The 12,746-nt window shown below is 41.0% G+C and overlaps 1 protein-coding gene across 8 annotated transcripts in view; it reads right to left on the bottom strand.

Annotated features, from left to right (window-relative positions):
• Positions 1 to 12,746, bottom strand: part of pbrm1 (polybromo 1) — a 39,038-nt gene that overhangs the window by 17,937 nt on the left and 8,355 nt on the right. For all 8 annotated transcript variants that reach the window (XR_009651689.1, XM_060910976.1, XM_060910977.1 and 5 more), the window contains 13 exons: positions 11,973 to 12,122; positions 11,768 to 11,878; positions 11,617 to 11,685; positions 11,440 to 11,538; positions 9,514 to 9,599; positions 9,313 to 9,404; positions 8,089 to 8,305; positions 6,328 to 6,469; positions 6,091 to 6,185; positions 4,007 to 4,286; positions 2,308 to 2,413; positions 356 to 995; positions 62 to 273 (listed from right to left, as the gene is read on the bottom strand). Coding sequence is in view for 7 of the 8 variants with exons in the window: in XM_060910976.1 (XP_060766959.1) it covers positions 62 to 273; positions 356 to 995; positions 2,308 to 2,413; positions 4,007 to 4,286; positions 6,091 to 6,185; positions 6,328 to 6,469; positions 8,089 to 8,305; positions 9,313 to 9,404; positions 9,514 to 9,599; positions 11,440 to 11,538; positions 11,617 to 11,685; positions 11,768 to 11,878; positions 11,973 to 12,122 (2,299 nt within the window). In the remaining variant the exon portion in view is untranslated. The remainder of the gene's footprint in view (positions 1 to 61; positions 274 to 355; positions 996 to 2,307; positions 2,414 to 4,006; positions 4,287 to 6,090; positions 6,186 to 6,327; positions 6,470 to 8,088; positions 8,306 to 9,312; positions 9,405 to 9,513; positions 9,600 to 11,439; positions 11,539 to 11,616; positions 11,686 to 11,767; positions 11,879 to 11,972; positions 12,123 to 12,746) is intronic.

The raw sequence follows: 12,746 nt of genomic DNA, 5'->3' as shown, positions 1-12,746 counted from the left end.
AATAGTGTCGATTTAAATCCAACAGCTTTATAGTTCCTTGTAAGGCAAAGGATTGTCGTACCTTTTTTCTCCTCCTCCCTTTTGATCTTGTCTTCCTCAAACTCTTTGGGCAGCTTCTCTTTCTTCTCCTTCTCCACATCACTGTGCAGGTGTTTGGAGGTGTAGCTGAGTGCTGGGGTGAGCAGGATCTCTCCGTTCTTACACAGTTCATCTCTGATCCGGATGAAGAAGTGCTGCAGCTCCACCGCGTCCTCAAAGATCTCAGAGTCCGTCCTGTGACAAAACCCATTTCTTTTTCTGTGTTCTGACAAACGTAAGAGAATAAATAAAGGCTTTACTGATGACGGAACCTTACCTATGCATTCTTCTGGCCTTCTCTAGGACTTCAAACATGTGGTCCTGGAAGACATCCAGCCTCTTGTAGCGCCCTTTTTCAACGTTAGCCCGTATGATCTCAAAGTTCAGCCGAGGCCTGTCGGGATTGGCCGGGTCCTCGGCTGCGACCTCGGCCAGCGAGTCGCTATAGCAACGACCTTCGTCATCCTGGTGACCCAGAACCGAAACGAACAGGCTGCGAATCAGATCCTGGATGAGGCGAGGTACGTCAGGAACGCTGGAGTCGTCGCCTCCTTCCAAGTCCCTCCTGGTCTCCAGAAGGACCTTGTGAAGCACCAGAGCATCTTTGTAGATGAGTGACTCAGGCTCGTTATAGGTACACGCATTGTTAAACATCAGCACAAGGTCCTCCACTAGAGCGTCTACGTCCTGGTACTTGTTGGCCAGCATGTGGCTTTTGACTCGCTCCATGTCTATAGGCCTCTTGATGGCCAGGTAGTAGTCTGGGAGCTCAGCTCGGGACGGCAGGCGCAGGAAGATGGTGCTGAGGCGACGGCCTCGCTTGTCTGTGTAGTTCTTCACCGCCTCATAGAGCTCATTCAGCTTCTGCTGCAGAGGCGTCAGGTATTTGGACTTCTTTGGGGAGATGCCACTCTTTCCTGGAATGACAAAAAAGATGATTATTCAAGTTTTTCAGACTTTACTATCATGGCTATTAATGTATCCATTCTCGTGAAGACGAGATCGTATAATCTTAGAAGAAGAAACCTTTATTTGTCACATGCACACTTCAAGCATAGTGAAATTCATCCTCTGCATTTAACCCATCTGAAGCAGTGAACACACGCGCGCGCACACACCCAGAGCAGTGGGCAGCCACACTACAGCGCCCGGGGAGCAGTCAGGGGTCAGGTACCTTGCTCAAGGGCACCTCAGCCCAAGGCCGCCCCACGTTAACCTACTGCATATCTTTGGACTGTGGGGGAAACTGGAGCACCCGGAGGAAACCCACGCAGACACGGGGAGAACATGCAAACTCCACACAGAAAGGCCCCGCCGGCCACGGGGCTCGAACCCAGAACCTTGTTGCTGTGAGGCGACAGCGCTAACCACTACACCACCGTGCCACCCCATATTTGCATAATGAGAGACTAAATTTCAGAAATGATTTACGTTAACAGTGTTGAGTCATGTGGGCGGCACGGTGGTGTAGTGGTTAGCGCTGTCGCCTCACAGCAAGAAGGTCCTGGGTTCGAGCCCCGGGGCCGGCGAGGGCCTTTCTGTGTGGAGTTTGCATGTTCTCCCCGTGTCCGCGTGGGTTTCCTCCGGGTGCTCCGGTTTCCCCCCACAGTCCAAAGACATGCAGGTTAGGTTAACTGGTGACTCTAAATTGACCGTAGGTGTGAATGTGAGTGTGAATGGTTGTCTGTGTCTATGTGTCAGCCCTGTGATGACCTGGCGACTTGTCCAGGGTGTACCCCGCCTTTCGCCCGTAGTCAGCTGGGATAGGCTCCAGCTTGCCTGCGACCCTGTAGAAGGATAAAGCGGCTAGAGATAATGTGATGTGTGATGTGTGTGATGTGTTGAGTCATAAAAATAACTCTAAAGGAGCCGTTTATATTTTTTAAAGCATTCTGCTATTTGAGTTTAAACAAATATCAAATATTGATGAAGTCTTTCAGGGCCAGAAAAATTAAAACAGAGGCTTGAAATGAAGAAACTAGCCAGATCCATTGCACAGACTGCAAATCAGAACAATTCTGCGGAACTGTCCAAATGATTATCAGTCTAGAAACACTTTTAAAAGTATCATACTGCAGCTTTAAGTTATATTCCTGGTGTCATGCTCAGCTTCTGATTATGTTCTCTGTAGTGGTGTGTAGTTGATCCATGACAAAACCGCAGACTTGTCACAATATGGTACAGTAAACAATGCTTTCTGTGTTCTTTTTGCGTATCCAAGTAACATACTTATTTTGAGTTTTGGTGAGATGATGTCATCGTCTTCTGGCGCAGGCCCGAGTTCTCGCTTTTTCTCCTTCATAATCTTTTCCAGAGTGTTTGCATCATTATACACCTATCGATAAAACAGCATGTGAGATTAGCACAAACATATTCACAAGGTATGTTAATAACACTGTATTACTATTAAACAATCTTTGGGTTTTTTTTGCTTAAAAAAGTTGCATTTGTGACCATTTCAGAACTACACACAGATTAAAGACCAGACCAGACTCTTTTTTTATGCTCTTCAAAAAAATTAAGTCTACAGCTTTGAAGTCCACACTTACTTACATTTCATACATGGTGCATTAGCACAGCGCTGCTGAATTCTCGATTCTGATTGGTCTCTTTCTGAAAAGGCCACTCTGACACTAGTTTCAGCGATTCTACATTATTCTATCCACATTCACTGGATATGAGCAATCGCGCGCTCTGATCGGCTACTCTACTACTAGGCTATCAGCTCATATACCATGAGTAGAGAAAAGCAAAATGGCGGAGCGTTTTGCTGAACCAACCGAAGACGAAATAAAAACTCTACTCGAAAACAAAACCCCCAAAAATACAAAAAAGCAACAAAATACAGAATAAAAGTATTTGATGGTAAGAACATATCTTTTTTTTTCAATAATTATTATTATTATTATTATAATATCATTTTTCACAAATTGCTCCTGTCATTTTGCCGGTTTGTTTACATTATAAGCGGAAATTATTTTGTCGGACGTTTTGTATAATGTTTTGATTTAGCAAATTTGCATAAAAATAAAAATGCTCTGTTTCTCAAAATCCAGTGAATGTGGATAGAATAAAACCGTTATTCCACTCAATCTCGTTGTACATGGCTTATAGCCGCTATCGACTCATGTACGACCCGATTTCGTGGAATAACTGTTAAATAATACGTAAAGTATCATCGTTGATATGGTTAATTTTTTCGTAAGGAGGCGTTCATTTAACATTTAGGGAAGAAGTCTCCAGGGTCGGAGCTTTGTAACAATTGCTGAGAGAGGACTCTGTGCTTTCTGACAAGCTGTGTTTTTTCTCTTGAGAAAAAAGAAATGCTGGCGAGTCTCTCATCTCATCTCATTATCTCTAGCCGCTTTATCCTTCTACAGGGTCGCAGGCAAGCTGGAGCCTATCCCAGCTGACTACGGGCGAAAGGCGGGGTACACCCTGGACAAGTCGCCAGGTCATCACAGGGCTGACACATAGACACAGACAACCATTCACACTCACATTCACACCTACGCTCAATTTAGAGTCACCAGTTAACCTAACCTGCATGTCTTTGGACTGTGGGGGAAACCGGAGCACCCGGAGGAAACCCACGCGGACACGGGGAGAACATGCAAACTCCGCACAGAAAGGCCCTCGCCGGCCCCGGGGCTCGAACCCAGGACCTTCTTGCTGTGAGGCGACAGCGCTAACCACTACACCACCGTGCCGCCCCATGCTGGCGAGTATGTAATTTAAATATAAATGTATTAATAATGTATATAATGTGTCATTCTTTTTATAAAAATTTAAATCATGGGTTGCGTTGTGTTTCATTGCTTACTTTTCACTGCCCTATTCCTCGAATAGCTGATTACACTGAAACTAGTGTCTAGTCTTTCTGGCCACCACTGTTTTGTCACTACAATTTGTTTCATTTATAATCCACCTGTGAGCCCTCTTCATTGTAGTGTCTCGCATTGCGGAACATCAGCTTCATGTCCTCCACCATGACATCCTCGTTGGTGTATCTGTCTGCGCGGATGTTGTGGTCTATAGTGCGCAGGTCCATGGGCTCCAGTATGATCTTATAATAATCTGGATAGTCTTTCTTTGAAGGTTTAACCATGAATAAGTCACAGAGTCTACGACCGGTCCCCAGCTCTCGCGCCTCAATCACGGCCTGGTACAGAGACTTCAAACGGTTCTTCTTCGTGTTCTTTTTGTAACTGTGCGACATTTAATATTGGACAAAAATGTGAACAAGAAGAAGGAAAAAAAACAGAATTCCATTAGTTTGAACCTCAAACTTTTATCAAGAAATTTTGAACTGCATTGTTTAACCAGATTGTTTAACTACAACCCCGATTCCAAAAAAGTTGGGGCAATGTACAAATTGTAAATAAAAACGGAATGCAATGATGTGGAAGTTTCAAAATTCCATATTTTATTCAGAATAGAACATAGATGACATATCAAATGTTTAAACTGAGAAAATGTATCATTTAAAGAGAAAAATTAGGTGATTTTAAATTTCATGACAACAACACATCTCAAAAAAGTTGGGACAAGACCATGTTTACCACTGTGAGACATCCCCTTTTCTCTTTACAACAGTCTGTAAACGTCTGGGGACTGAGGAGACAAGTTGCTCAAGTTTAGGGATAGGAATGTTAACCCATTCTTGTCTAATGTAGGATTCTAGTTGCTCAACTGTCTTAGGTCTTTTTTGTCGTATCTTCCGTTTTATGATGCGCCAAATGTTTTCTATGGGTGAAAGATCTGGACTGCAAGCTGGCCAGTTCAGTACCCGGACCCTTCTTCTACGCAGCCATGATGCTGTAATTGATGCAGTATGTGGTTTGGCATTGTCATGTTGGAAAATGCAAGGTCTTCCCTGAAAGAGACGTCGTCTGGATGGGAGCATATATTGCTCTAGAACCTGGATATACCTTTCAGCATTGATGGTGTCTTTCCAGATGTGTAAGCTGCCCATGCCACACGCACTAATGCAACCCCATACCATCAGAGATGCAGGCTTCTGAACTGAGTGACGATAACAACTTGGGTCGTCCTTCTCCTCTTTAGTCCAAATGACACGGCGTCCCTGATTTCCGTAAAGAACTTCAAATTTTGATTCGTCTGACCACAGAACAGTTTTCCACTTTGCCACAGTCCATTTTAAATGAGCCTTGGCCCAGAGAAGACGTCTGCGCTTCTGGATCATGTTTAGATACGGCTTCTTCTTTGAACTATAGAGTTTTAGCTGGCAACGGCGGTTGGCACGGTGAATTGTGTTCACAGATAATGTTCTCTGGAAATATTCCTGAGCCCATTTTGTGATTTCCAATACAGAAGCATGCCTGTATGTGATGCAGTACCGTCTAAGGGCCCGAAGATCACGGGCACCCAGTATGGTTTTCTGGCCTTGACCCTTACGCACAGAGATTCTTCCAGATTCTCTGAATCTTTTGATGATATTATGCACTGTAGATGATGATATGTTCAAACTCTTTGCAATTTTACACTGTCGAACTCCTTTCTGATATTGCTCCACTATTTGTCGGCGCAGAATTAGGGGGATTGGTGATCCTCTTCCCATCTTTACTTCTGAGAGCCGCTGCCACTCCAAGATGCTCTTTTTATACCCAGTCATGTTAATGACCTATTGCCAGTTGACCTAATGAGTTGCAATTTGGTCCTCCAGCTGTTCCTTTTTTGTACCTTTAACTTTTCCAGCCTCTTATTGCCCCGTCCCAACTTTTTTGAGATGTGTTGCTGTCATGAAATTTCAAATGAGCCAATATTTGGCATGAAATTTCAAAATGTCTCACTTTCGACATTTGATATGTTGTCTATGTTCTATTGTGAATACAATATCAGTTTTTGAGATTTGTAAATTATTGCATTCCGTTTTTATTTACAATTTGTACTTTGTCCCAACTTTTTTGGAATCGGGGTAGTACTGTGTCAGGACGAATAAGGACACTAAAAGGCTTTAATAAGATTTGTATACATCCTGAACGATCGTACCTTTTGCGTTTGGTAGTGCTGCCATCTGACAGAGTGGAGGACAGCATACTGTCACCATCCTCATCTTCTCTCCTTCCTAGCTCTTTCCTTTTCAGCTAAAAACACACAGACATGTATTTAAATTTAACTTAATACTGAAAATTACCTCAGAGTCACTCAGGATGATGCTGAGCCAAGACTGCAAACATAGCAAACATTTTACACCCAAATGAAAGAAAAAAAAATTCATGTCAGAACCTGAAGAATGTGCTGTAGTTTCAGAGCCCGTTTGTAGATATGGGAGGTGGCAACATTGTAGCGCTTTGCGTTTTCAAACATCATGTTCAGATCAGCGTCCATCTGCTCAACACTCTCGTATTCATTATTCTTCATCTTATCACTGAAAACATGAAGAACAGCTCTCATGCTAAAGTCAAAATTAATTATGGGTCAGCAAGTATTTTAAAGAAAATTAAAAATTAAAGAAAAATGCTGCTTGCATAGGTTTTCAACCCCTCAAGTTTCGGAAGATCCAGATGAAAGATCTGAATTGTCTTAATTAGGATTAGGACACAATTGGCTTATTTGATCTTCACCTGTGAACTATTAAAACATTTCAATGAACAAAAACCACCCCGGTTAAACTGGCATGAAAGCAACTGTCAGTCTTTTCTGGTGTGAGGAGCCCAAGCTCGATATACTGTATTTGGGCAGGTTTCAAACACTACTGTGTGTTGAAAACCTAAAGTAGGCCAAACCTCAATTAACACCATCCCTACAGTGAAACATGCTGGTGGTAGCATCATGCTCTGGGAATGCTTTTGATCTCCAGAACCTGGACTTCTTGTCAAAAGAGAATGGATGAAGGAAAATACAGGTGGATATTACAAGATGACCTGTTTATTTACCTGCTAGCCTGAAAGTCAGACAGAAGCTCCACCTTTCAGCAGGACTATCATGCCAAATACCAGGCCAAAGCAAAACAGAAGTGCTTTCAAAAGGTGAATGTTCTACAGTGGCCAGTTAAAGTTAGTGTTCAGGATGCAGACACAGTATTTCTTTTGTCATGTCTTTTGTTAATGGCTTTTTTGTTACCACAGATACCTTAAAGATTTCTGTGGATCATCTCTTGCTTAGAACAGTTTACATTTAAGTCTTATTCATTACTCAGTCAGTAAATAACTTGGATACTATAAATTTAAAGCTAAAGAATTTTATGAAATTAATCATGACTCTGGCACCGTTTGATTTTATATAGTTAGTGATGATCAACCCGGGCGGCACGGTGGTGTAGTGGTTAGCGCTGTCACCTCACAGCAAGAAGGTCCGGGTTCGAGTCCCGTGGCTGGCGAGGGCCTTTCTGTGTGGAGTTTGCATGTTCTCCCCGTGTCTGCGTGGGTTTCCTCCGGGTGCTCCGGTTTCCCCCACAGTCCAAAGACATGCAGGTTAGGTTAACTGGTGACTCTAAATTGACCGTAGGTGTGAATGTGAGTGTGAATGGTTGTCTGTGTCTATGTGTCAGCCCTGTGATGACCTGGCGACTTGTCCAGGGTGTACCCCACCTTTCGCCCGTAGTCAGCTGGGATAGGCTCCAGCTTGCCTGCGACCCTGTAGAACAGGATAAAGCGGCTAGAGATAATGAGATGAGATGAGATGGGAAACCCTGTCAGAAGAAGATGGATTCCTCTCAAGATCTCTCAGCTCATGGCAACAGATTATAAATCCGACAGCGCCCTCTGTCTCCCTCTGGTGGCAGAAGCTGGTCTAGCAGCACTTCTGGCTGCTGTCTACCTCCCTCTAGTGACGGCACAAGGCCGAGCTGGCTTACAACATAAACGAGGTTATATGAAAAATCAACAGCTCTGCATGAAAATACATCCCTGAATCACAAACATCAACTATAATAAGTAATGTACATGAGTTCCTATCCAAGTTAATGCAAATAAATGTGGGGAAAGTAATTACCGTTCCTATTTTGTGCTATATTATTTATATTCTCCATTTTCAGCCCTACCATACCGAATCTGCTGGAGGGAGATGGGCTGGCTAATCTGCTGGTAGTAGTCTGGATAGTCCTTCCTGGAAGGCAGCTGAAGAAAAGGCTCAGCTATGAGCTGCCCTTGACTGTTCCTGCCTCCTCGTATAGCCTCGTACATCTGGAAGATGGGATTAGACATGTCCATGTTGGAGTGGATGCTCTCAGCCTCTGATTCGCCCTCATCATAATGCACCGAGCCTGGGATGACAGAGGTACAGGCAAAGTATTTATCATTTAGAGGTGGATGACGTTGTGGGCGAGTCAATCATCGCAAACTCTTTTACAGCTGCAATTACAACTTGGTTGGTGTGGCATTTGAACTCATATTGACTTGCAAAATGTCTCACCGCTTGCAGAAATTTGTCAGAAATAAGACAGGGTATTTGGTCATGTGACCTTTTCGACAGACAATTAGACGGTTATTTTTGTCTCATCTGTCCAGAGGATGTTGTTCCAGAACTGTACAGGCTTTTTAAAATTCATTTGGTAAGCCTCAAAAGACCAAATTAATGTTTTCTGTCTTGTCGTAAAACCCTCTGTATTTACTCCAGTGAAGTCTCGTCTTGATTGTTGACTTTAACACAGATACCCCTACTTCCTGGAGGGTGTTCTGAAAGGCCAACTGTTGCAAAGAGGTTGTTCTTCACTGGGGAACAATTCTTTTGGGCCTTTTGGTGTTCCTGAGCTCACCGGTGCATTCTTTCTTTTTGACTTGGCCAAACATAATGTTGTGGCTTTCTCTCTGAATGGGTTTGGTTTCACTTTCCAGCCTAATGACGGCTTGGTTCAGTGGCGGTGACAGCTATTTGGACTTCATCTTGAGATTCAACAGCAACAGAATCCAAATACAAATGCCACACCTTTTATGTGCTTATTGTAAGTGAAATAATGAGGGAATAATGCACACCTGGCCATTGGACAGCTAGACAGCCAATTGTGCAATGACTCAATGACGACTCATGGTGGGGGCTGACATAAAAAGTGCTCTAATTCACACACTGTTGACTGATGTAATTTTTCATTTCTTATATACTACAGTGAGAGCCCTTTACAAGCTATAGGAATCACACAGCTGTCCACGTGAGCAATGTATGAAATTAAATTAAAAGTAATTATTTTGAATGAAAAGGAAAATTTTTCCCTTGTAGGAAGATTTCCTGCCGTCACTATAAGTCAATAATAACCAGTAATCAGGAGGAAGGTACCTGTGAGGATGCCGTCTTCATCGCTCTCTGAGCCATACTGTAAAGCCATGGTAATTGAAGAGAGTCTGTCTCCATGCACAGATTTTCTGTTCCTAGTGAAGCCAAGATAAAACAAATCTATACAAAACTATACAAAGTTTTAACCTCTATCTACTTTTTACTTTACAGGAAGAACTGAAACAAGTATTTGAAGGAACTAACTTGATCCGGATGCTGCTTTTTATCGGCTCCATGTGCTCGAGCTCCAGCTTCCTCTGGGAAAAGATCTTTTTGATCGTGTTTGCGTCCTGTAGGTTCATCATGACAGATTATTCTGCTTCGAAAAACACTTACAAGTTTGAAATCATAGGTTTATATTAATGCCCTTGTTCTGATATGGAGCAAGTAATATACAAGGTGGAAAACACTCACAATCTACGCCAATCAATAAATGGATGAAAAACAGATGTTATTTAAAGGGATCCTCCAGCAGATTTATTCTCAAACTTATATGATGTAAAATTAGTCGTAGATTTCAAAAATCAAACTGTCATTTTCGGAGACCAAATAGTGTTCGAGAAAAATGAATTTTCTTTAAAATGTCAAATAGACTTCCTGCGGTAGTGACGTATGTGATTACATCATGTCGTGGTCGCTTGAAGCATCTCAACTGTTTATATTCTCTGTGTACATCGTAGTTTTGATAGTTTTACAAGTATTTTACAGAATTTATCAGTTTTTAAATCAGTATGCCTCATTGTGTCGCATATAAATGGCACAATGATGCTAAAAAGAAAGCACAAGCTGGAACTAGACTGCATTTCCGGAGAGAAAATGCAAAGTGTGTTTGATCAGCTGGAACAGAGTGTCACCCACAGAAACTGGATCAGATATGAGACCTTGCGCTGCAAAATCTTTTTTTACATGATCTACAGATCGTGTGTGTGTGTGTGTGGGGGGGGGGGGGGTAGTGTGTTTGGCAAAATGTGTGTAGTGTGTGTGGCAGTGTGTGGTGTATGTGTATGGCTGCGTGCTCTAAAATCACAGTTTTAAATGGCTCAGTTTAAAACTTGCAGCGTGACATGACACTTCACACTTTAAAATATTTTTTTTCCCCATGATCTACATGGTGACATTTTAAAGGTCAACTGCCTTTCAGATTTTTCAAATGTAGGTCATAAAAAGAATTTTCCCCAACACCTAATTATTTTTGTTGAGTGGACCGAAAGCTACTGAATTTGAATCACAGACTTCCAATTTTATTTTTTTTTTCATAGAGCAATTAATGAATTTAGAGCTACATGGCCCTAAATTCTCTGATATTTTTTCCTGCTTCACCATGACCCAGTTCAAGATACTACATCATGCATGACGTGGTGGGCTTTCCCCGTTCGCTCAAGGCATTGTGGGATACAAATTTGAAACAGGAGAGAACAATGGATGACATGAGTGTGCGAATGAAATGTGAAAGACCGACTACAGTAATGGAAAGCGAGAAGAAAAGATGTTATGTGATATACGAAGGAAAGATAACGCAGGACCAAAGTAATAAATATCGGCGGTCAGCGAGCACCTCGGTGTGATCAGCTGTTCGTTTAGAGACAGAATGATGTAACTGTCAGTGCACGGTCAAAGTAAACCTGTGTATGCACACACACACGGACTTCCTCTGTCTTCTTGACTGCGCGAAGCGAGTGATTTCATGCACATTATTTGCTCAGGAATCCCCTCAAATTAAATAAATTTCCCAGCCACGGAATGGCCTGTTTTGTTTTGGGTTTTTTTAGATATTATAGAAATAAACATATATCTAAAATTTCACCGATTTGATGAAATCGAAAGGCCATCTAGCTTTAAAGAAATTTTTAAGACAATTCTGACACTTTCAAGAAAATTCATTTTTCTCGAACACAATTTGGTGCCCGAAAATTAAAGTTTGATTTTTGAAATCTGCGACTACTTTTACTTACAATAAGTTTGAAAATTAATCTGCTGGAGAATCACTGATGTGGTGAAATGCGGTCATTGTCTAAGTGGAAGAAGAAAAAAAACCACTGCTGAACTGAATGACATGCTTTTATAAGAAAATAATGAACTTTGGGTGGTTTTTATTCCTTGCTCATAATGGATTCATACATGATACATTACCTTGAACACCTGTGAACCAGGCTCATTGTATGTTTTAGCATTTTTGACGAGCAGGTCGATGTCTTTGAACATATGATTCACACTTTTATAGTAGCCGATCTGGAAGAGAAATATATCTCATTTCAGTGGAAAATGAATGTTGTTAAATACTTGACATGTAATTTGGATTACAGATACCTGTATCCTTTGTGCAATGGCCTTGAGATCTATTGGCTCTTTGATAATGGCGTAATAATCCGGATATTGCTGCAAACAAATCAAGCAAAACAGTGAAATTTTCTTATGTTATGTGATGGTACATTACATTATGTAAAAATTATATTCCTACTATTTTAGAAGGAAGTCTCTGGAAGAGTTCGCTGATGAGGCGTCCGTGTTCGTTGTGTCTCAACACTGTGTCCAGCAGCTGCTCCAAAACCTCCTTAAGACTGGCTGCAGCCTGAGGAAGAACCAGACACAACTCATTCCTCAAGCTCACACATCAATGTTGTATTCACAAACACAATTAGAAAATTTTCTCTGTCCAATCTCGCCTCATCCTCCATGGCGCTTCCTGGAGTTTCTCGTGCATCATCACCGTCATCATCATCTTCATCATAGTCTCCTCGCTGCACAAACTCATTCTTGGTGCGAATGTAAAGGTCCCATAATTTACATGCAGCTCGGTACTCTGGGGTTTCAGGCTGGACAGAAAGGAGAAGGTTGGCTTTTTTTTTTTTTATTTAATCAATCAATCAATCAATCAATCATCGCACATCATTTTGTCTCATGTTCAAAATAGTGAGAAAATGCTGTACATCTAGTGCTCACTTTCCCAACCAGGGGTGCACAATAATGGCTGAATAATAGATACAATTATTAGAAAATAATAATAAAATAAAATACAGTATCATATAAAATGATGTAAAATAAATATAATAATAAATTGCAATTATTTTGCTCAAAATGTAAATTATTATCTCAATAATGATAAAATAATACCAAATAAAATAAATAAGAAATAATAGTAACATTAATATAATTATTTATTATGATTAATAATTATTGTAATAATAATGTAATGATTATAATTAAATATATTAAATAATTAAATGATTAATCAATTTAATTACATTGATTAAATAATAAAAAATAATATTCACAATTATTTCACATTTTAATCACAATTATTTTACTTTAAAATTGAAAATTTTAAATTATTCATTTTATTACACCTTTTCTATTGAAACATGAATAAAATTTGAAATTGTGTGTTTTGGGAAAAATATTACTTTAGTTTATTTAACACTGTGGTTTATGGTGCAAAT

The sequence above is a fragment of the Neoarius graeffei genome, chromosome 26, assembly GCF_027579695.1.
Source record: "Neoarius graeffei isolate fNeoGra1 chromosome 26, fNeoGra1.pri, whole genome shotgun sequence".
NCBI lineage: Eukaryota > Metazoa > Chordata > Actinopteri > Siluriformes > Ariidae > Neoarius > Neoarius graeffei.
Note: the sequence above shows the minus strand (reverse complement) of the source record. Positions and strands in the feature narration are given on the sequence as shown.